At 34.7% G+C, this 24,758-nt stretch overlaps 1 protein-coding gene across 1 annotated transcript in view; it reads right to left on the reverse strand.

The window, feature by feature from the left end:
• CD226 (CD226 molecule) overlaps positions 1 to 24,758 on the reverse strand; it is a 105,914-nt gene that overhangs the window by 13,190 nt on the left and 67,966 nt on the right. The window contains exon 4 of the mRNA XM_074207763.1: positions 306 to 402. Within this exon, the coding sequence (XP_074063864.1) occupies positions 306 to 402 (97 nt within the window). The remainder of the gene's footprint in view (positions 1 to 305; positions 403 to 24,758) is intronic.

Here is a 24,758-nt window from a genome sequence, read left to right on the forward strand (position 1 = left end):
CAGGACAGGCAGAAGAAAACATAAAGGCATAGTTTCTGTCAGTAATTTATATAGAATCCAAAAGATCTGAGCAGACTGCCAACATCATCTCTAATTGTTAAACATTCTAATTGAGATTTTCTTTTCCACTATTGCTGTTCTCTTTCATTTCCCCATACCCCTACCACTAACAGAATTTGTAAAGAACAGTGAAAGAAATGAAAATAACAGTTGAGGAACTCTGACAAACTATTAGTATATAGGATACAGTTATTCTAACATCAGACTTGGTGTATACAAGGCTTTTGATTAGCAAATATACTTACCTGCAACAATAACCGATGATAATGATTATTATCACAAGAATTAAGAATGAAGCTACCCCTCCAGCCAGGAAGAAAACAATTTGATGGTCTATTTTTGCTGAAAGGAGAAAAAGGGAATTAGAAAAAGAAAGCTATGAACAAACCATTTTCTGCATAATAGTTAGCATTTATGTAATACTTTAAGGTTTGTGAAATATTTACATGTTATTTCATTTATTCCTCAATAAGGTCATGAGGTAGGTACTAGTATAATCTTCATTTAAAAGATGAGGAAACTGAGGCAGAGTAATCAAATGACTTACTCAGGGTCACACAGTAAGATCTAAACTCAGGTCTTACTGACTCCAAATCCATTGTTCTAGTCACTGTGCCACCTAACTGCCTCAAATGTTAAACCAATGTGAACAAAGTATTTTAACTGGCTACATGTTTGTTAGCAAAAAGAAAAACAATAAAACAGTATATTGAGTAAAAGTCATGTTGAGGTTAATTACAAGAAATTTTTTGCTCTTTGTTATGTTGCCAAAATTAGAGAGATATTGTAGAAGTAGCTAACTCTTCAAGAATCTGTATGGGGTTTTCTTGACAAAAACAGAAAGGAAAGAGACCATAGTGAGTATCTAGTCTTATTATACAGTTAAAGAAATTCAGCACTCACAAAACTAAATAATTGTGGGCGGCTAGGTGCTGCAGTGGATAGAGCACCGGCCCTGAAGTCAGGAGTACCTGAGTTCAAACCCGGACTCAGACACTTAATAATTACCTAGTTGTGTGGCCTTGGGCAAGTCACTTAACTCCATTGCCCTGCAAAAACCTAAAAAAAAAAAAACACTAAATAATTCTCCTGAAATCATAAGTAACAAAACTGGAATTCAAATGAAAGTCTCTCAAATACAAAGTTGTTTTCACAAAATAAGAAATGCACCTCTGGAAAACATCATGCCATTTCCCCCAAATATTTACAATACCTTTTATGTTACCTCAAAATAAAAAAAGAATAATAATATAGTAATAGCTAATAGTTATAAAATACTTTGTTCTAGTCATTGTGCTAAGTACTTTACAATTATTATGTCATCTGATTCCAAAAACAACCCTGTGAGGTAGGAGCTATTATTATATTCACTTTATAGATGAGGAAACTGAGACAAATAAAAGTTAAGACTTACCTAGTAAATCTAGAATCTGAGTATATATATATATTTGAACCCAAACTTTCTTGACCCCAGATCTAGGGCTTTGTTCATTATATTAGCTAGTTATCAATTAAAAATTAAATCATTTTTAAGTATTCAAGATATCAAACACACACAGAGAGACACACATACACAAACACATTTTGAAAATGTAATTTGTTATATGCAAGCAAAATTTTAAAACTCTCCAGGTGATTTGAAGAGATAAAAATAAATTTTATTAGAGATTTCTAATCTACCCTTAATCATAAAAAAGATGAAAGACAAGGAATCAGAAAACCTGAGCTTCATTCCAACTCTATGAACTAAAGATGTGACCTTACCTGAGTTCTGTCATTCACTGTCCTTCAGTTTCTCCTTTTTTAAAAGAGATTTGACAAACCTTCCTTCCTATAGCTCAGGTATATTCTAATAATCTATTGGGATAATATATTATATATGTATATATATATATATTTATATAAATGCATACTTTCAAAAGGGTAGATTGTTAGAGATATGTGATACATTATTATTATTATTATTATTATCATCATCATCTTATCTTTGGGCAAGCAGTTTTGCAGAATCCAAAAGTAAACTCCTGTCAGGTAGTTATGTACACCAAATGAAAGGTTAGGACAGAGTAATAGTTCTCAACTAAGTTTCTTTCTCTTCTGGAAAACTGATCCATTATACTAATGGTAATATATCTTTCCTAATGATTTCCAGATTTTTTTATCATGCACCTTTTGAAACTTAAAAAAATCCTAATTTCATCTGATTCCCTTGATTTAAGTGTATTAGGTACTCATTACTTTGTGTTCTCAATCAGTCATTCAGGGTGAGTATTTTTCCTTTTAATTTTTGATAAAAATAAAATCTAATGTTTTAGATTTTTCTTTTTTAAGCAATGTTACAAGTAGAAATTGAGAAAATAAGAATGGGGCCTTTTTTAACTGTCTCTGATGAACAAAAGCAGAAAAAAGTTATGTGCATCATTGTGATATGAGAGGTTTTCATCAAGGGAGAGAATTGGCAAACACAAATAAAATTTAACATTTCAAAATAAGGGCAGGCTCCTCAAAAATGGTTTTACTGTCACCATATGGGATGCACCTTTTCTTTTATCGGGCCACAATAACTATATAACATTTTATTTCAATACAATTGATTTGAAAAGTGGTGAAGTTGCTAGTTACATATTGCTTGGGATTCAATGACTTCAGTGTAAAAGGGAGAATGGCAAACCTAAGCTATACAATGTGATTCAGAATCAAGACATAAAAGAAACCAACAACCATCACAATAATCAGAAATTTCACATCTGTAACATAATGAACATTTTCTTCATGAAGAATTGGCAAGCTCTGAACAAGGCAAAGACAAAGATATAGGATACAGGCAAAAAAGAAATCAAGTAACAGCAAAAAAAACCTTGCTATAAACACAGGAGTCATTTTAGGAATAGCTGTGTGTGCAGTCATATTATCACCAACTGGATAGAGCTAAGGTCAAAATCAATACCAAATTAGAAGGAAAAATAAAGATGTGTAGACAACTTTGTGCAAAATCACAGATCACAGCAGCTCTAATTCAATCAATGTTTAAATGTACTGTCAACCCTAAAAAAATGGGAAATGGAAAAAAAAAGTTTAATCATTTTTAGAGAAGTTTAACTGGTTCAAAATAATTGCCACAATGAACAGGCCCCTGAAAGTACAGTCTATAAATATAATGTCCTCTACAAGAAAAGAAAAATGGTTTTCAAAGTCAAACACTCTTTATAAATCAGCTCATCTGTACAATATTAAAGGAAAAGGGTGATACACAAAATTAGGGAAAAAAATCAAAGACGAAAGAGATAAGAGTCTGTTAAGCAATAGCATTTTTTTTGTTTTTGCAAGGCAATAGGGTTAAGTGGCTTGCCCAAGGCCACACGACTAGGTAATTATTAAGTGTCTCAGGCTGGATTTGAACTCAGGTACTCCTGACTCCAATGCCAGTGCTCTATCCACTGTACCACATAGCCGCCCCAGCAACAGCATTTTCATAGCATTGATAGATAAGATTAAGAAAAAGAAACATAGATATAAAATGTAAGATTTTCCAGTATTTTAAGTTAATTTACCTTCATTTGTGACAATGATGGAATCACTACATTTAAACTTTATCACCATAATTGCTGATGTACCATGTGAGGAGGCAGAAATAGAACTTTACTGCAAGATACTGAAGTGGGAAAGAGTGGATAGACTTGATTTAAAAAAAAACAATCCATGAAAGTAACACAATCTGAATCTACTTAATTCCCTATTTGAACTGGCTGATCAGAACTACAGAGTATGGGATTATTAGGGTGTCCTGAGGGAACAGAGATGCTCTTTCTAAAGTTATAACTTTAGAGCCCATATCAGTGTGCTCTACTCAATGATTATTAACTGATATCAGTTAACCAGCCAAACACAATTAGCTTCCAAACATGTATTTTAACTAAAACCATATAATAAGAATAGCTGATACAAATATTTCCGCTTAAAGCAGTGGCATATTCTCCAACAATACAGACATAAAATAGGAGTGTGCTCAGGCATGGATATATATAACAAAGGGGTAATCAGCAGTTCCTTTTTCTGCTGCTTATAGAGCCCTCATGAAGTTTTCCTTAGTCATGGAATAATTTTCTGAAGGGCTCCTTATAGAGTGCTTTTCTTTGATATATCCACTTTTCCCTAGACTCCCAAAGTAGAGACTCTTCCAACAATTGCTGCTTTACCAGGGATATTAACAGGATACTAAGGAGCTGTCCAAACCTGATTCTTCAATTTTCTCCTCTGGTCAGGGATTGAGAAATATAGGAACTCTAGTTTACTTTTTTTTAGCAAGCAATTCCCTTTCAAGGTCTTGATTAGAACTGTTCTTTCCTCTAGATTACAAGATTTGTGAATACTTAGGGTCAGAATTTGCTTGCTATACTATAGAAATGCCATAGGGCCTGAACAAGTCTCCTCATGTATGGGTACACATCCCCTTTATAGCATCTCTTCATTTTATTCAATGGCCTTTACTCTTTCAATTAGCTTGTTTAAACAAATTCAATGCCTTTTATTGATTGAGTAAAATTTTTCTTACTCAGTAAAGATATGGTTAATGTATCTTATCTCTTACTTTAAACATGTTTAATTGGGAAGTGCAAAGACTTATTGATTGATTCAATCAACCACCATAACAGAAAAGATGATAAAATTTTAAGGGCATTTCAGGATCAGTTTTTAATATAGTAAAAGAAAGGAAGAGTCTAAAATAAGACAATATTTTAAATAAATAGGTGAAAGAAATTATATCAACCACTATTGGTCTAATGCTCATAAGAAGTGAAGTGGAGTAGTAGAGAGAGCTGTATTAAGAGTAAGAGATCTAGGGACAGCTAGGTGGTACAGTAAATAGAGCCCTGGAGTCAGAAGGACCTAAGTTCAAATCTGGTCTCAGACACTTAATAATTACTTAGCTGTGTGACCCTGGGCAAATGACTTAACCCCATTGCCTTGCAAAAATAAAAAATTAAAGAGAGAGAGAGAGAGAGAGAGAGAGAGAGAGAGAGAGAGAGAGAGAGAGTGTAAGAGATCTAGATTCAATTCCTGGAATTTATTTTGTCCTTATAGCTGTGTGATCCTAAGAAAGTGACTTAAAAATCTCTGCTATAATTTCTTCATTCATAAAATGTAGACAGTAATATTTTACTACTTACCTATCTCAGTTTGTGAAAAAGCAAAATTTAAAGTAATACATAATCTAAGTAAAAACTATGTATTTAAAAAACATGTCCTTGATCACCAAATGAAGTATGATAGAAGGATAGAGGGAGAAGGACTCAGGATAGAACCTGAAAAGCACCTACAGTTAGAAGCCAGAAGGAGCCATCAAAGGAAACAGAAAATAAGTAATAATATAAAGTGGTAGAAAACAGAGTAGTTTTCTAAATACCTAGAGAGAAGAAAGCATCATGGAGTAAAGAGTGTTCAATAATGTTGAAGATATCAGAGAGGTCAAAGAGAATGAGGATTGAATAAAAAGTCATTGGATTTAGCAACTAAGAGATCATAAGTAACTATGGAGAAAGCAGTTTAAGTGGAGTAAAAAGGTTGGAATACAAATTGTAAGGAGTTAAAAATAAAGTGAGAAGGAAAAAGTGGGGCACAAGCTTAGATGACCTTTTTGAGAAGTTTAGCTATAAAGAGCAAAAGATATAAAATGAGAGAGAGAAAAAAAGAATCAAGGTTTTGTGGTTGTTTTTTCCAGCATGGGAAGACATGGACATGTTTGTAAACAGTAGAAAATAAACCAGTTGTTGGGGCGGCTAGGTGGCGTAGTGGATAAAGCACAGGCCTTGGAGTCAGGAGTACCTGGGTTCAAATCCGGTCTCAGACACTTAATGATTACCTAGCTGTGTGGCCTTGGGCAAACCACTTAACCCCATTTGCCTTACAAAAACCTAAAATAAAAGAAAAGAAAAAGAAAATAAACCAGTTGAGAAGGAGGTGGAGAATAATTGGAACTCAAGATAGAATAAAATAAGATGGAAACTTGGGGCGGCTAGGTGGCACAGTGGATAGAGGACTGGCCCTGGAGTCAGGAGTACCTGAGTTCAAATCTGGCCTCAGACACTTAATAATTACCTAGCTGTGTGGCCTTGGGCAAGCCACTTAACCCCATTTGCCTTGCAAAGAAAACCTAAAATAATAATAATAGTAATAATAATATTAAGATGGAAACTAAACATACTGGAATGGTTTGCCATTTCCTTCTGCAGTGAATTAAGGCAAAGTGATTTGCCTAGAGTCATACACCCAGTTAGTGTCTGAGGTTAAGTTTTAATTCTAGTTTTCCTCATCTCAGACTCAGTGCTCTATCCACTGAGTCACCCAAATGCCACCAGCTAAATACAAAGGTATCTGTCATAATACCATCAGTAACAGGTTTCATGATATGGTGCTACACCCAGATGTCATCCTACTAATTCCAATATATGCCAGGCTATTATAAAGCTTCTTCAGTGAAATTTACTGACAAATTTATGGGGTCTCCAGCATATGAACCAGCCACTCACTTGCCATACCATCATCATATATATCCTCTTAATCCTCTGCCACCTGTCCCATCTCCTCTACAATCATTTTCACCAGTCAACCCAAAACCCCTCACCAACATACAACCCCAACTCTCTAGCTCTACAATTAGCTCCAACTCATGATGCTCCTCCCTATTCCACTTCAGGGTTTGTGAAACTACCTACCAGCTACCTTCTTCAAGCTGTGTCCCGAGATGGGCAATCCCCTGTGCCACTTCCCATCCCCCAACTTGCCATACTATCTGTGAAAGGAGTGAAATGTGCAGTTTGGATAAGAACACATGCTACCTCTTTTCCCCTTCACCCCTTTTTTTAAAAAAAATCAAAAACAAAAACAAAAAAGAAGACATTCCATCAGAACAAGAAGATCGGTATGTAAGACAAGAAATTTACAAGTCTTTAAAGAAATTGAGTGTATTAATCCTTCAATTTTTTTTTTAAATTTACTTTGATTACTCAAAAACAAAATTACTTCTTACCCTTTCCCCTATTTTCTCCTTTCTGCTTTACAGGAGAGTAACTTAGGAACCAGGCTGCCATCTCCCCAAGCAATTCAATAGGCCTAGGGCCAGATTAAAACATATAAAAGCAATCAAGTTCACATGGCTTATTTCATGGAGTTAATCAATAGTTCATGACTTTCTTTTTCCCCAAGTACCTCAAAGAGACCCTGGTTAGAATAAAAACAACTCTTAAGCCCTACTCTGGAAGAGAATTTTTTTTCCAGTCCTGCAATCGCTTCATGTTGTTTAGCCAGGGTGCTTTTACTTACATCTCAGGTCTGGCTTGATTCATAGAAGAATAAAAATATCTTGAACCATAAAGCCACCATTTTCCCTCCCTTCCTAAAACATAAATAGTTGAAACAATTTGAACTAAGTAAGTAAAATACATAAATTAATAATTCACTCTTACACAGTGACTCTACAGGCCAAGTTTCTGCCCATCACAAGTATTTATGGTTGGAATATAAACCCTTGAAATAGGCCCTTGATGGAAATGCTCCTGGCACAAGGTGAGCAGCAACAATCACTAAGGTCTATTGTTGCCTGGAGTCATAGAAAATAAGTCAAGTAATTTAGAGCTCCAATAGGGAGTACTCTTTGTTTGAGCAAAATGCAGTGATACTTATCATGTTGTTAATCCTGGGGGGGAGGGGAGGAGGGGAAATCATAAGGGGAGGGCGGGAGGGAAGATAACATGGAATGGAGGAAGAACTAGTTTGAGTCTATAATAGATTGTTACATTACACATTTCACAAAGAGAAACAGAGAGCAAATATATCAAAATGTTGAAATCCATCAATAGTAGGAAAAATAAGGCAACCAGAGTCTATATTTGGCAAAATGATCCCAGTTTTTTTCTCTTATACAGAGATAAACATCTTCAATTAAATTCATAATAGACATTAAGTAGTATTTGATATTAGGACACTTTGGATAATTGTCATTACCTGATTCATAATACTAAGATAAAACATTATATCAATCAAGGAATCTCCATGCCAGATCTCCACCATGATATATATTACATACATTTTATATACAAACATACACACACATACACACACACACACACACACACACACACACACACACACACAGTAACATACATATCAGCATTTACTGCAGAAAAAAATCCTCTTTCTATCTCTAGTGCCTTTATGTATTCAGGATTTTGTAGTCAACTAATCATGAAGTAACTGAAGATTCCCTTTAACCTTGATTAGAGAAGGGTATCACATTGATAAATGAATAAGGTCAATGGCAGTTTTTTAGATTAGTGAAAATATTGGTGCCCCTGATGATTTGTTGAACTTATCTGTAAAGCTGAAATACATATAGTGGATCTCATTATGCTAATGTTATTCAGAGATTTAAAAGGTCAATTTCTTTGCACAAATCAATTTCATATCCTTTGTGTTTCAGAAACCTTTCCTTGTTTCTCAGGAAGTAGCTACTAGGGGGACAGAAATGATATTTAGGAAAATTACAGCAATGGCATCAGAATTTAATTTGTCTCCTAACTATATAACAACCAATGTTCTTCTAAAGCAAGAATATGTGTATAAAATATGTGTATAAATAATAATCCACATTAATCAATTAATCAACAAACTTTTATTGAGTGCTTATTGAAATAGGCTCTTTAGTGACTCATTTGCTGGGGATACAGATACAATGAAATAAATGAAATTATCCTTAATTTTTAACAATATTCTATTCCAATTGGAGAGACAAGGTTATATAAAAGTAAATGTGAAATAAATAATTACAAATACAAATACAAGATAATTTAAGAACTCTAACAGTTGAGGGAAAAAAAGAGAAAATGCTTGACCACAAAAGTTCCCTGGGTTTAACTCAAAGTGAAAAAATGATGGAGCTGGGGTCTAAAATCAAGGTTAATAGTGCATTACAATGATTTTCTCTGCCTGGTAAATATCCAGGATTCTATATGACCTGGAACTTAAAAATTTCAGCCCACACATTAACTCTTTGGACAGCGACAAGATGACAAGTGAAATTTATCACCAAGAATTCTGTGAATGTTTGTCTAAATTACATAATTCTGTTTTGGAATATTCATTTAATGCATATTATAATGTAACTTTTCACAAACAGCCTACTGCAAAGTTTCATCATGGCACAGTAGTGACCTTGGAGTCTCAAGGCTATGCCAGGAAAGCATAGGTATTACCATGCAAGAAATGCATTGAAATGATCATAAAAGACTGCTTTCTAAGGAGCATTCTATTAATCACAGACTCAAAAAAAGGAGACTAACCACTTGGTGATGAAAATGTTAATTATGGCTATGTTACTGTAAAAGAAAACTACAAAATCACCCTCAGTCCCAGGTGAACCTTTCTGCTTTTGTAGTGGTAGTGATAGTGGTAAAAGATGTCAGAAATGTTTACCAATGGGGTTGAGTCACATCACCTTTAAATGATCTATAAACTTTAATTTAACAACTGGTACTCTAACTGTGACATTTTTGTCACACTACTAGAGGAATTGAATTGTGTCAATCTTTACATTTTCACTTTAAATAAAGTCAGAAGAAAAAAGAAAGTTGCAGTTAAAGAGAAGGATGGTTCACAACTTCTCTTTAGAAACTCAGATTAAATGTGTTGTTCTTATCATATACCTAAAGGCAACAAGGACATTTATTTATCTCATATTTCAGCGCTCATGGTAAATATTTCACCATTAAAATAAGTGCAGCTTAGGTGCTAACATCTTTTGTGAATAATTAGGAGATAAATTGTAACAAGAATTCAGTAAAATGCCCCAGATTAAATCAGAATGCAAATTATATGTATGTAACTCATATAGATATAGATATTGATATCGATATTGATATAGATATATAGATAGATATGTAGATAGATATATAGATAGATATATAAACACACATTTCACACATATAAATATGAGGGAAGAAGTAGTGGGGGGGGGAGCAAGCCACGGGTGACTTTAAAGCTAAGTGAGAATAGTAAGAAATTTAGTAGAAAATAAGGATTAGGAATAAGAAATAAGAGAAAATTTGGAACCTACAAAGAAGTCTCACAAGGATATACTATTAATATTTTCTTTGAAAACAAATTTGAATGCACTAGACAATAAAAGTCAAATAACTTAATCATTAAATTGATTTTAATTTATCAGATTGGAAACTACTCTTTGCTGATTTGAATCACTTCCCAAAGAGTTGTTCTCTGCTCTAAAATTTTAAATTCATGAACTGTTGGAAGCAGTATTTCTTAAACAAGTAACTCAACTACTAAATTCCATAACTAGGGTTAGAAGAAAAGAAAATATACTTCCCCATTGCCCTTCAAATGAGAAAACAAACAGCCTTGGATGAAAATTCCTTTAAGATTCTAGAACACATAGGCACAATTTTTTTTCAGGAATCTATAAACCAAAGAGCATTAGAACTGGAGATCTGAGCAAAATTTTCAAAATACATCTACAATACATGGATTACCTGAAATTTTCCAATTGGTCCCTGCAATGTATAGTGTAATCCAAATGGAGCTCAGAACTCATCCCACACTAAGATGAGCAGAAGTCAAACAAACTCATAACTGTACCCCTATCCATATAAGAAATCCTATAAGGAGATTGAGTTTCTAGAACATCAGGCAAACAATATTATATGCACTTGTATATAACCTCATACAAATTACTCAGATTTATGACAAAAGGGTTCAGTAAAACAATAGATATTAAGATTTAAATATTCAACCATGCAAAGTTACCTTGAAGAAACTAATTTGACTTGTAAAGGAAACACATGTGAAAACTTTTCATTTGCAGACTAAAACAGAAGAAAAAAATTCTAATTTCTCTCCTATGGATAAATCCCTGTAAAACAGGGACTTCCAAAGAGAATATCAAAGGAAACCCCTGTCTAATAGATCCCTAAAAATGTGTAGGGGACACAAATGAAGTTCTTATAGTGCTACACCCCCTCTTTAGGTGGCTACCTCCCCATTATTGTACTTGCAAGGATGGAAATACTCACTTTCAGTAATGATGATTACTCCAAGAGTGTCCAAAATTGTTGCTATTCTCCCTTTGTTCATGAAGATGACGAATGATATCACAAGGATTATGTCTTGAACATGAATTGAATTTAAATGAGGCAGATCAGCACAGTCATCATTCTCACTCTCTCCTTCAGTCATTGAACTAACAGCAGCAAGACAAAAGTGTCCAAAGTATCCTATGACTCTAAGCTCCTAAACACTATAGTGTTCCAGCCAACACCAGTTGTACAACCCTCCAGCAGTTAACTAGTACAAAACAGGGGTATTTACTAAGATGGCACCATAAAATGGTAGCTACAAAACATTTCTCAAAAAAATCTGAATGCAATAAATCTAAAATACATAAAGTGTTTGTGGGCCAAGTGGGAATCAACATAAAGAATACTAGTGGTGAATGGAATACATGTAAAAAGAATTACACACGACTTAGGGAACTCATGCCTTTAAGTCTACAGGATCCCAACATCCTTGCCCTGAGGGTATTTGAGACCTCTGGATGGCCTTCTCTTTGCAGCTCTAGACTTGACTGCCAAAACTAGTTCTTTCTTGAATTCATACCATCTTTCTTCTCTATGCCAGCAACCAGAGTCCTTCAAATTACTATGAATCCTTAACTCATTTTCCATGATTCATTTTCTGCCTCCTCTCCAGAATGCCTCCACTGACAAGCTAAGTTATAGAGTCCTTCAAAAGTGAGGATACCATGACCAATGAAAGGGGGGAAACTTTTCTTCCATCTCCTTACCTGATGATTTTTGGGGCCAGGAATCATATTCTACAAAATAGCTTATTTCTAAAAATTCTCTATTTTAGAGTATTTTCACTGGCTCTCACTTGTGCCTAAAAATCTCTCCTCCCTCATCTTTACTTCCTGGATTCTCTTTCTTTAGATACCTTACTAAAATTACATCTTCTATGAAATTCCCCTCCAGATACTGATTAATATTTTTGCCTTCCCTCTGTTGATTAGCTGCAATTTAACCTATATATGTATTGGGTTTTTAATTTTTTTTAATTTTCTTTAATTTATTTACACATTACTAAAATATCCTTACTTAGGAGTAAACATAATAACCCCTCCCCCCAAAAAATATAAAAACCTCTTGAGAAATAAATTAAAAGAAAGATAAAAAATATGTTTCAGTCTGTGTTCCGATACATTATATGAATATTATCAGTATCATCTTTCCATGCAGGAATACACGTAGTTCATCATCATCATTAAGACCCTCATAATTTACCCTTCTCATTCTCCCTCTCTATGCTTCACCTGAGTCTTGTACTTGAAGATAAAACTTTCTGTTCAGCTCTGGCCATTTCAAAAAGAACATTTTGAATTCCCCTGTTTCATTGAAAGTCCATCTTTTCCCCTGGAAGAGGATGTTTAGCTTTGCTGGTTAGTTGATTCTCAGTTACATTCCAAACTCTTTTGCATTCTGGAATATTATATTCCAAGCCTTATGAGCTCTTAATGCTGATGCTGCTAAGTCCTGGGTAAATCCTGACTGCAGCTCCACGATATTTGAACTCTGTCCTTCTGGATGCTTGTAATATTTTCTCCTTGACTTGGGAGTTCTGGAATTTGGCTATAATATTTCTGGGGGTTGCTTGTTTTGGATCTTTTTCCAGGGGAGATCGGTGGATTCTCTTAATTTCTATTTTACCCTTTCCATCTAAGATATCAGTGTAATTTTCCTGTAGAAATTCTTTTAAAACAAGGTCAAGGTTCTTTTCCTGATCTTGACTTTCAGGTAGCCCAATAATTTTTAAATTAATTCTCTAGATCTGTTTTCCAGATCAGTTATTTTTTCAATGGGATATTTCACATTTTCTTCTATTTTTTCATTCTTTTGGTGTTGAACTATTGTGTCTTGATTTCCAGCAAAGTCCTTTAGCTTCATTCTACATCTGAAGGATTTTTTTTCCTTTGGAAAGCTCTATAACCTTTTCCATCTGGTCAATTCTGCTTTGTAAAGCATTCTTATCTTCAATAACTTTTGGAACTGTTTTATCCATTTGACCTAAGCTGGTTTTTAACATGTTATTTTTCTTCAGCATTTTTTTGGTTCTCCTTAACTAAGCTGCTGACTTTGTTTGCATGTTTTTCCTACATCTCTCTAATTTCTTTTCCCAATTTTTCTTCTATCTCCCTTACTTGATTTTTTCAGAATATTTTTTGAGCTCTATCATAGCCTGAGCCCAACTTCTAAATTTCTTGGAGTCTTTAGATGCAGAAGCTTAGAATTTCTCATCCTCAGATTGAGTATTTTGATACTCCATAGAACCAAAATAATTGTCTATAGTCAGATTCCATTTTTTGTTTGTTTGTTTACTCATTTCCACAGCCTGTGCCTGGTTTTGGGTGCTTCTTGAGCTTTTTAATGTTATTAGGACAACCCCCCAAGGACCTCAGTGTATGAGGTTCTGACTGCTCTCTTGGTCTGTTGAATGACAGCTAGTGCATCCCCTCTGCCCCAGGGCTATGGGTGAGGAGACTCTGTTCTAAGGGAGGCCCAAACTGTGACCAGAGTCTGTATGTGGTCAAGACCGCAAAGGCTGTCCCAGAGACAAAAGACAGACCTCAGCAGTCTCCTTCCACTCCCTTACCTTCTGTGGGCTGAGCACTCAGGGCACAGCTGCCAGGAGGCTTCTTCATGGGCCTGCTTCCATTTCCTGGGATCTGGGATGAACTCAAGTCATGCTGAGGGGAGCCAAGATGGCCTGGGCTTCACGCTAGTTCTGGTAGAGGTCTCCCTGCTGATCTTCCAAGTTGTGCTTGGTGCTGCCTAGGGTGCAGATCAGGAAACTGCTTCTGCTGCTAGGAGCTGGAACTGGAGCTCCCAGGGCTGGAGCTGTTTCTGGGAGGGTGAAGTTCCTTACTCAGGTGCGGCACCCTCCAACCCCATGGAACAGAGCCTTCTCACTGTTTTCCAGATTACCTTTAGCTGTAGAATTGCCTCACTGCATCTTTCTGTGGGTTCTGTCTCTCAAAAATTTAGTTAGAGTCATAATTTTAAGATCTTTTAAATATTTTGGAAAGAGCACCTAGGAGAGGCTGTACTCTTCCCTCCATCTTGGTTCTCCCCCCGCATATGTATTGCTATTCATAGTTGTTTGCATGTTATCTCCCCCCTTAGACCATGATCTCCTTGGGAGCAGAAATGAATTTTTTAATTTATTAAATAAAACAAACATTTTCATAACAATACAATAAAAATGATAGCACAAGAAATCACAAATCCACTGTGTACAATTTGCTATTCCTTTTAAATATACAACAAAGCTATCACACAAATTTTCCCCCTTTTTCCTTCCCTCCCCCAATTCCTGCCTAGAAACATCAAAATGAACTAACAAAACAAAATATAGATTGATAGAGAGATATAGCATCTTTCTTCATGCGTTCTTTATAGTTAATTTGGGAACTTATTATAATCAAAATTACTTATTCACTCAAAATCATTACTAAAACAATATTTCTTGGGGAATTCTGAGAAGAAGTTATCAGGCTCTACAGATTTCCTCCACAAATATACAGACAGTCTTCATGAATTGAACAAAGAGCAGACAAAGTAAAGGGTTAAAGCACTTGTCTTCCAAGGACAACTTGAGAGAACATCAGAAAAAATGCTAGGGTATAAGATTTGACCCGAGTGAAGTGTAAATACCTGTAGTTCAGCTCCACTGAATTAAGGAATAATGTCTTTGAGGGGAACATTCTGGGTCTCAAGAAATTTCACCTCAAGAACTTTTAACACATAAATTTTTACCTTGCAATCTTTATGTAACAGCAGATGATTGAATTGAGGAAGAATGAAAGACCCCATTCTGTTTCCAAAAGATTGATAAGAAGTGAACTCCACCACCCCCAGCTGTAGTTGTGAACAAGGAGGAATGAGCACAAGCCTGGTGAGTATCATGGTGAGCAAAAATATTTTCAAAACAGCATGACTGGAACCCTAATTGTGGCTTAAGGGAAGAGGATGAGTCGCTGAAGTTGAGCCCCTGGATAGAATTAAAAAAAAAAAACATTAAGGAGAATCTAAAGGCCATTGTTTAAGGGAATAAGCTATTTTTGAGTGAATGAGCTACTTTGACTATTGTAAATACCAAAATAACTACAAAGAACTTATAAAGAAAGCTGCTATCTGCATCCAAAGAAAAAATGATAAATAGAAATATGCTTAGACCATTTACTCTGTATACTTACTTGTAATTAATGATAACCATTAGAGTTACCTATGAGGGGGAGAAAGGAGGAAAAAACAGGAAAAAAAAAGAAACATGATAATTTTTCTGTACTTTTTAGAGGAATAGCAAATGATATAATATATATATATATATATATATAGTAGATTTTCAGTTTCATATGCACTTTATTGTACTATGTTATGGAAATGCATGTTTTATTCCATAAATTAAAAGAAAAAAAATAGTGCCTAATCCATGCCTCAAATTTACCCTGCTTCTATCTTATATTTTGACTCCCCTATTAAAATGATATCTCTATGAGGGCAGAGGCCATGCATCCTTCCTATTCTTGGCATTTAGTACAATATTTGGTACATAGTAAGCACAAAATAAAGTCTATGGTAGGTACTTTATAAATGCTACTTGATCTATTGCAAAAAAGAAACACTGTTGCATAGTGTTCTCTTGGTTCTGCATATTTCATCCTTAATTAATACATACAACTTTTTCCATATTTTTCGGAGATCAGTGAGCAGAATTTCATCACAATCATAAACCACAACTGGTTCAGTCATTTCCCAATTGATGGATATCCCTGAAATTTCCAGTCTTTTGACATCATAAAGAGAGTTCTATAAATATTTTGGAACTCATAGTTTCTTTAGAAATAGTGACATTGCTGAGCCAAAGGTTATGGGTAGTTTAATAACTCTTTGAGCATAATTGCAGATTATTTTCCAAAATGGTTGGATCTAGCAGTACCACTACTGGGTCTATACCCTGAAGAGATGATGAAAAAGGGTAAAAACATCACTTTTACAAAAATATTCATAGCAGCCCTGTTTGTGGTGGCAAAGAATTGGAAATCAAGTAAATGTCCTTCAATTGGGGAATGGTTTAGCAAACTGTGGTATATGTATGTGATGGAACACTATTGTTCTATTAGAATCCAAGAGGGAAGGGAATTCAGGGAAGTCTGGAGGGATTTGCATGAACTGATGCTGAGTGAGATGAGCAGAACCAGAAAAACACTGTACCCCCCTAACAGCAACATGGGGGTGATGATCAAGCTTGATGAACTCTCTCATTCCATCAGTGCAACAATCAGGGACAATTTGGGGCTGTCTGCCATGGAGAATCCCATCTGTATCCAGAGAAATAACTGAAGAGTTTGAACAAAGACCAAGGATTATTACCTTAAATTCAGAAAAAAAAACTGATATCTTATTGTCTGATCATGCTATCTCTTATCCTTTATGTTTCTTCCTTAAGGATATGATTTCTCTCTTATCACGTTCAATTTGGATCAATGTATACCATGAAAAAAATGTAAAGACTGATAAATTTCCTTCTGTGGGGGAAGGGGGAGGGAAGTAAAATTAGGGGAAAAATTCTAAAACTCAAAATAAATAAAATCTTAAAAATATAAAATTAAAAACAAAAAAGTATGGATCTGTTCACAGTTCCACCAACAATAAATTAGCATCCCAATTTTTCCACATTCCCTCCAGCATTTGTCACTTTCCCCTTCAAACCTATAAATGTAAAATGATATCTAAGGGTTGTTTTAATTTGCATTTTTTCTAATCCATAAATATTTAGATCATATCACTTTATTGCATATGATTATAAATTATTTTGATTTCTTCATTGTAAAACATTTTCATATTTTATATCATATCATCTGACTATGTCAACTGAGGAAATATTGGTATTCTTATAGATGACAGAATATTTAAGAACTTTATCTGAGAAAATGTCTATTAATTTTCCTCTGATTTCTGCTTTCATTCTTATCTATATTTGTTTTTTTTCTTTAAATGCTTTTTAATTTAACAAAAGCAAAATTTTCCATTTTACACCTAATTTTGGTTTGTTCATAAATGGTTTGCCCATCCATACATCTAATGAGAAATATGCTCCATGTTCTAATTTTCTAGTAATATCTCTCTTAATATCTAGGTCATGAATACATTTTGACTTTATTTTTTGGTAAATGGTGTAAGATATTGATATGGCATTGAATATATAAATTATTTTGGATAAAACTTCTATTTTATCATAATGGTTTAAATAATATTTTCCAATTATTTAAATTTAATTTAAAAATTGATTTTATTTGTAAAAAATTTTCTTTATAATTTTATTTATATAGATCCTGGGCTTATTTTGACAAGTACATTTCAAAGTAGTTTGTTGTCTAGAGCTATTTTAAATGGGTTATCTTTTACTATCTCTTCTTTCAGGGTTTAGTTTATGATATATAGGAATGCTGATAACGTATGTATATTTACTTTATATTCTGCTATTTTGCTAAAATTATTGTTTCAATTAACTGTTTAGTTGAGTTTTTGTGATTTTCTAAATATATCATCATATCATCTGCAAAAAAAGAGTTTTATTACCTCATTCCCCTATTCTCATTCTTTCTATTTCTTTTTCTTCTCTTATTGTTCTTGCAAAGATTTCCAGTGCAATATTGAATAATACTGGTGACAGTGGGCATTATTATTTTTCTTTGCAAGGTAAATGGGGTTAAGTGGCTTGCCCAAGGCCATGCAGCTAGGTAATTATTAAGTGTCTGAGGCCAGATTTGAGCTCAGGTACTCCTGACTCCAGGGCCAATGATCTATCCACTGCACCACCTATAGCTGCAACAGACAGTGGGCATTATTGTTTCAAATCTGATCTTACTGGGAAAGCTTCTACTTATCCCTTTATAAATAATGCTTGCTGATGATTTTAGATAAAATAATTTTTTGTCAATTTGGAGAAAATCCATTTATACCAATACTTCCAACTATTTAATAGAAATGAGTGCTGTATTTTATTCAAAAATATTCTCTCTACATGCATTTTATTTTTGATATAATCAGTTATATTAATAGTTTTCCTTATGTTAAACCATCCCTACCTTTCTGGTATACATCCTACTTGATCATAATATATAATCTTTGTAACAAATAATTGTAATCTTTTTAGATTTTTCAAGGCAATGGGGTTAAGTGGCTTGCCCAAGGCCACACAGCTAGGTAATTATTAAATGTCTGAAGTCAGATTTGAACCCAAGTACTCCTGACTTCAAGGCCAGTACTCTATTCACTGTGCCACCTAGCCTCCCCTAACTGTAATCTTTTTAGCAGGAACTGATTTTATTTTTCATTGTATTCCCTGTGCTTGGCAAAGTGACTGGGGCAGAATAGGTTTTTCTAAGAACTACCCTGCTTTTAGGTCAAATCTTTACTCAGTAAATGGCCATTCTCTTTCAATTCAAAAGAAGTTTTTCCACACTTGATAAAAAGGGTGAAACCATTTAGACTAGTCTATGTACTACTCAACATATTATTTACCCATTTCTATGATGGTATTAACTGAGTATGGGAGGGGAATCTAATTTCTCCCTCCATTAATTTATAAAAAGTAAGCAGTTTGGATTAAGTAACTATTATCTCTTCTGGTTTTAATAATCTATATTAAAATTCCTTTGGTGGTTCTCTATAAATTTAAAAATGATTCAGTCTGATATTAGCACTATTCCAAACTTCTCTCAGATATTCTTCATATATATGTATACAATATTCCCTTGATGCACTCTATGTTACAATCTAGCTCTTGAAACTTGATTTTTCATCTGCCATTTCAATGCCTTCAGTTTCATCAGTACAATACCTGAAATGCATTCCTTCTTTTCGTTTGCTCCTTAGAATCAATATGCTCCTTCAAAAAGTTCAGATGACCCTTTCTATGTGAAGTCTTTCCCAATCTCCCAAATTGTCAGTGCTCCCTCCTTCTAAAAATTACTTTGCATTTCAGATTTTAGGGATTTGAGAGTTAAAAAGGACCTCAGGGACCATCTTGGCCAGCAAATTTATAAAAGGAATTTCTATTACTATACAGTCTAATTATTCCTTTGCTTCAATTTATCTGTATAAGTTTCAACTCCTAATTTCAGTGTTAGTTCAGATTCAATGCTGAGAAGAAATGAGGCACTTAACAAATCACTGAACAACTGATTTGTTTTAGAAAGGATGAACATATTGCTCTAACAAACATATGCAGCAATGATAAAATAACATTGAAATTCTCTTGAAAAATGCTCCCTTTACAAAAAGAAATATATCTAGTCATCAGGGCAGAAATGTGGTAAAGGACATAGTAACTCATGGAGTCTTCTGAAATCTACCCAGTTTGAAAGGACTAGGTTCCATATATCTGGGATTTTATGACTTTAGGGAATAAGAATGTTACATTGGAGAAGCTGGGACCAATTGGGTCCTAGAGAAAACTTTATCTTCCTTAATATAAGCCTCTCCATATTATCAATGAGAAAGAAGCTTCATTATTGTCAGTAGGAAGAAAGAAACAAATTCCTTGAGGACAAGTTGACCCCATTAATTTTTTGTCTTTGGACTCCAAGTTCCTATCAATGCTTTGAATTTAGTAGGTTTTAAAAAAATACATTTCAAATTGAATTGAACTGAATTCTTGTATTTTAAAATCAACAGTAAGTTAAAGAGCAGAAAAGGAAAGTCAAAAATTTGCTTCTTAAATCACAGATTTTCATTAATAAATGTTTGTTGAATTAATGATGATGATAAAGATGGTATTATTCTCCCACTTTAAAAAATAGCTAGAATCAAGCTAATATGAACCAAGCTTTCCAAAACTCTAATAAAAATACTTTTTCCTGGACATCATGTCAAAATCCTATGTCTGCTATTGGTCCTTGGAAGGTGAAAATTTTATTTGAACCTTTTTTTTTCTTCCTCTAGCCATGTCTGTATATTTTAATCATTTTTCCTACATCTTCTTTATTTGACTTGAACTTCCTGAACTTTTTCCATTTTCGATCATTTTTCTGAATTCTTTACTTCAGAAAAATTAATTACTAAGTAGTCTTCCAAAAACATGTGCTATCAAGAAAATCAATGCATGATTATCAGAAACAAAGTTTCTCTTTTAGTAATTACAAGGGACAATTTGCCAGACTGTTTCATAGAGTCAAACGACTGATGTGATCTTCAAAAATTGATGTGATTATGACATTATGAAATAGTTCATTATATATCAAGTTTCATTATATATCACATAAAAGATATTTATTTTTCTAAATATTCATATTTATATATTATTCATTTATTTGTATTCATTATATATTATATAATAGTTTCATATATCCAGATTGATCTTGCATTTGATAGTTAAGAAAATAGGTCTTAAAAGCAATCCTCTTACTGAATTAAGCACCAAAGATGAGAATTCAGGCAGAAGGAATTTGAAGAATTTATTCTGTTTGGACATTGAGTCCTTAAGTATAAGTACAATATATCATTTTAAAAACACACTCATAACAACTATGATACAAACAAATTACTCTCCCAATTATCCTAGACAACATTAAGTATTTTAGAATGAAAAAATCTGCATACTATTTTGATCATAATAGGAGAACAATAATGTTTTTTGATTGAAGAGTAAATCCTCTACCCTAATAGGATGACAGTCCTGACCCTCCAGCTGAACAGGACTGTCAGTTGTTGAGTGTTCCACTTGGTCATGATTTTACTGATGAGAGTAGATATCACAAATACACTGTCCATGATTTCATAGAAAAGCTTCACAATAGACCCATCAAGTATGCTGAAAGTCTCCTTTGATTTTATGTGTAGCTACTCTATCACCTGGGTTTATTTCTCGACCTCATCCTAGATACAAATGTGTGTATATGTGTGTGTGTGTGTGTGTGTGTGTGTGTCTGTGTAAAACCATTCCATCCATAATTCTATTTATCAGTTCTTTCTCTGGATGCAGATTGAATCTTCCTTCATATATCCTTTGTAGTTAATTTAGGTTTTTATTTTTGTCATTATTTATTTATACATTACTAAAATATTCTTGTTATAAGAGTAAACATAATCCCCCTTGCCCCATAAAAGTGAAAGAAAGAGAAAAAAAAATGTGCTTCAGGCTGTGTTCTGATACCATCAGCTCTGTCTCTGGGGTGGATCACATTCTTTATCATAAGTCCTTCAAAGAAATTACTTCCATATTTTTCCACAGTTGCTGTTGCTGATTATAATTCCCTCCATTCATTCCTCCCCACTACCATTTATTATATTTTCTCTCTCCTTTCACTCTGTCCTTCTTCAAAAATTGTGCTATGGGGTAGCTTAGGGGCCCAGAGGACAGAGCACTAGCATTGGGGCCAGGGGGCCCCAAGAATATGTCCCAGCCCAGAGACCCAGCAACCACCCAGCCCCATAGTCCTGGACAGGCCATTCAATGCTACACCTTACAAAAAGTTAAAAAAAAGAAAATATATTATATCTGACTATCCTCTCCCATTATCTACCCTCTCCTCTATCACCTACATCCCCCCTCCCTTCCCCCCATCCCCCTTCTCTCATTTTTCTTCTAGGTGTCTATATCCTTTTGAATGTGTATGCTGTTTCCTCTCTGAGCCATTTCCAATAAGAATGAAGGCTCCCTCATTCCCCCCTCACCTTCCCCCCTTCCGTACCATTGTTAGAACTATTTCTTTACTCTTTTACATGAAATATTTTAGTCTATTCTACCTCTCCTTTCTCTTACTCCCACTACATTTCCCTTTCACCTATTGACTCCATTTTTATAATGTATTATGCCTTCAAACTCAGTTTTCTCCTGTACCTTGTCCATACAAACTCCTTCTACCTGTTCTAATAAATCAGAAGGTTCACATGAGTATTATCAGTACAGTTCATCATCATTAAGTCCCTCATAATTTAACCTTCTCATACACCCTCTCTATTCTTTACCTGAGTCCTGTACTTGAAGATAAAACTTTCTGTTCATCTCTGGTTGTTTCAGCTGGAACATTTGAACATTTGAAAGTCCATCTTTTCCCCTGGAAGAGGATGTTTAGTTTTCCTGAGAAGTAGACTCTCGATTACATTCCAAGTTCTTTTGCCTTCTTCAATATTATATTCCAAGCCCTATGAACCCATGATATGGATGCTGCTAAGTCCTGCATAATTCTGGCTGTAGCTCCATGATATTTGAATTGCTTCTTTCCTTCTGGATATTTGCAATATTTTCTCTTTGACTTGGGAGTTCTGGAACTTGACTATAGTATTCCTGGGAGTTATTTTTTGAATCTCTTTCAGGAGGAGATCAGTGAATTCTCTCAATTTCTATTTTGCCCTCTGCTTCTAGGATATCAGACAATTTTCCTCTGGAAATTCTTTAAAAATGAAGTCAAGGCTCTTTTCCTGATCATGACTTTCAGGTAGTCCAATAATTTTTAAATTGTCTCTTCTGGATCTTTTTTTCCAGTTCAGTTATTTTTTCAATGAGATATTTCACAATTTCTTCTTGTTTCTCATTCTATGGTGTTGAATTATTGTGTCATCTGCTTCCTTTAGCTCCATTCTACATTTGAAGGGGTTGTTTTCCTCAGAGAGTTTTCTTATCTCCTTTCCCATCTGGCCAATTCTGCATTTTAAGACATTCTTCCCCTCATTAACTTTTTGAATTGTTTTATCCATTTGACCTAAACTTGTTTTAAATATGTTGTTTTCTTCAGCATTTTTTTAGATATCCTTGACTAAGCTGCTGAGTTGATTTTCATGTTTTTCCTGCATCTCTCTCATTTCTCTTCCCAACTTTTCCTCTACCTTCCCTTACTTGATTTCCAAAATCTTTTTTGAGCTCTGTCATAGCCTGAGTCCAACTTCTATATTTCTTGGAGTCTTTGGAGGCAGAAGCTTGGACTTTTTCATCTTCTGGATGTATTTTGATCCTCCATGGGACCAAAGTCTATGGTCAGGTTCCTTTTGTTCTGATTACTTATTTCCCCAGCCTGTAACCTAGTTGGGTGGGGGGCTTCCTGAGCTTTTGAGTGTTATTGGGACACTTCCACAAGGACCTCATTCCTTCCTGAGAGGCTTTGAAGCTCTCCTGGCCTGTGCTCTGATCTTTGAATGACCACAAGCATACCCCTCTGCTCTGCAGCTATGAGGAGAGTCCCTGCTCTATGCAGTGGGGGGGCGGGGGGTGCAGACTGTGACCAGGTTCTGAATATGACAAAACACCAGAGTTCTGTCCCAGGGATGAAGGAGAGACTTCAACAGTCTCTCCCCCACCCCCTTAGCTTCCATGGGCTGAGCACTCAGGGAGCAGCTACCAGACAGCTCACTGGGCCTGGTTCTGTTTCCTGGGATCTGGGCTGCTCTGAGTGAGGCACTCATTCTGGCAGAGGTTTCCCCTCTGATTTTCTAAGTTTTTCTTGGTGCTCACTGGGGTAACAGGTCAGGAAACTGCTTCTGCTGCCAGGAACCCTGGGGATGTTCCCAAAAGGCTGGAGCTCCTTTGCTCAGGTGTCGTGATCCTAACTACTTCTGCTGCCCCCTCCAACCACATAAAATGGAGACTTTCCATGATCTCCCAAGTTACCTAGGACTGGAGAATTGCTTCACTTTATCTTTCTGTGGGTTCTGTCTCTCAAAAATTTAGCAAGAGTCATAATTTTAAGGTTTTGAAATATTTTGGAGAGAGCTCCTAGGAAAGGCTGTTCCCTTGTCACCATCTTGGCTCTGTCCTGATAGATGATTTTAGATTTTTATAAAAAATCAAGATGACTTAATCACTCAAAGTTGTTTTTAAAACAATAATTACTAGATATTCTCTGTTTCTGCTAACCTAGTTGTCAACATTTCATGAGCTCATCATTTCTTATAGCACAGTAATATTCTATCACAACATATACAACAACTTGTTCAACCATTCCTCAATTGATGGGTATCTCACAATTTCTAGTTCTTTGCCACCACAAAGGATGCTGCCATAAATATTTTATTACCATGATTGTGACTTTACATGTCATAAAATTGAAGTGACTCATTGGTAATATAGTGATTAATGAGAATTGCCAATTGTTTAACCTCTTTTTTCTTTCAATTACTATTCTTCTAGATTGAGAAAATATGTGACATAGATATCTATCAAATACAACTCAGGATTTTTAATATGAATACAATAGAGTAATGATGTCCTCCTATGATTCCACAATACTTGCCTTTTCTTAGAGAATAAAATCCCCCTTTGCAGACACTTGACCACTACTTTTGTTAGTCAAAAGTTGTTTTATTTTGTTTTTTTGGTGAGGCAATGGGGTTAAGTGACTTGCCCAAGGTCACACAGCTAGGTAATTATTAAGTGTCTGAGGCTGGATTTGAACTCAGCTCCTCAGTGCTCTATCCTCTACATCACCTACTTGCCCCTAGGGAAAAAAAATTTTTGATATTTCTTTATGAGAGTTGACAACATTGTCATATCAAAGGATTAAATGAATTGATTTTTACAAGATATTTTAAAGTTAAAATTATAAATAAGCACAAAATGATATTTGTCTTATGTGGTAC

The sequence above is a fragment of the Macrotis lagotis genome, chromosome X, assembly GCF_037893015.1.
Source record: "Macrotis lagotis isolate mMagLag1 chromosome X, bilby.v1.9.chrom.fasta, whole genome shotgun sequence".
NCBI classification, from domain to species: Eukaryota; Metazoa; Chordata; class Mammalia; order Peramelemorphia; family Peramelidae; genus Macrotis; species Macrotis lagotis.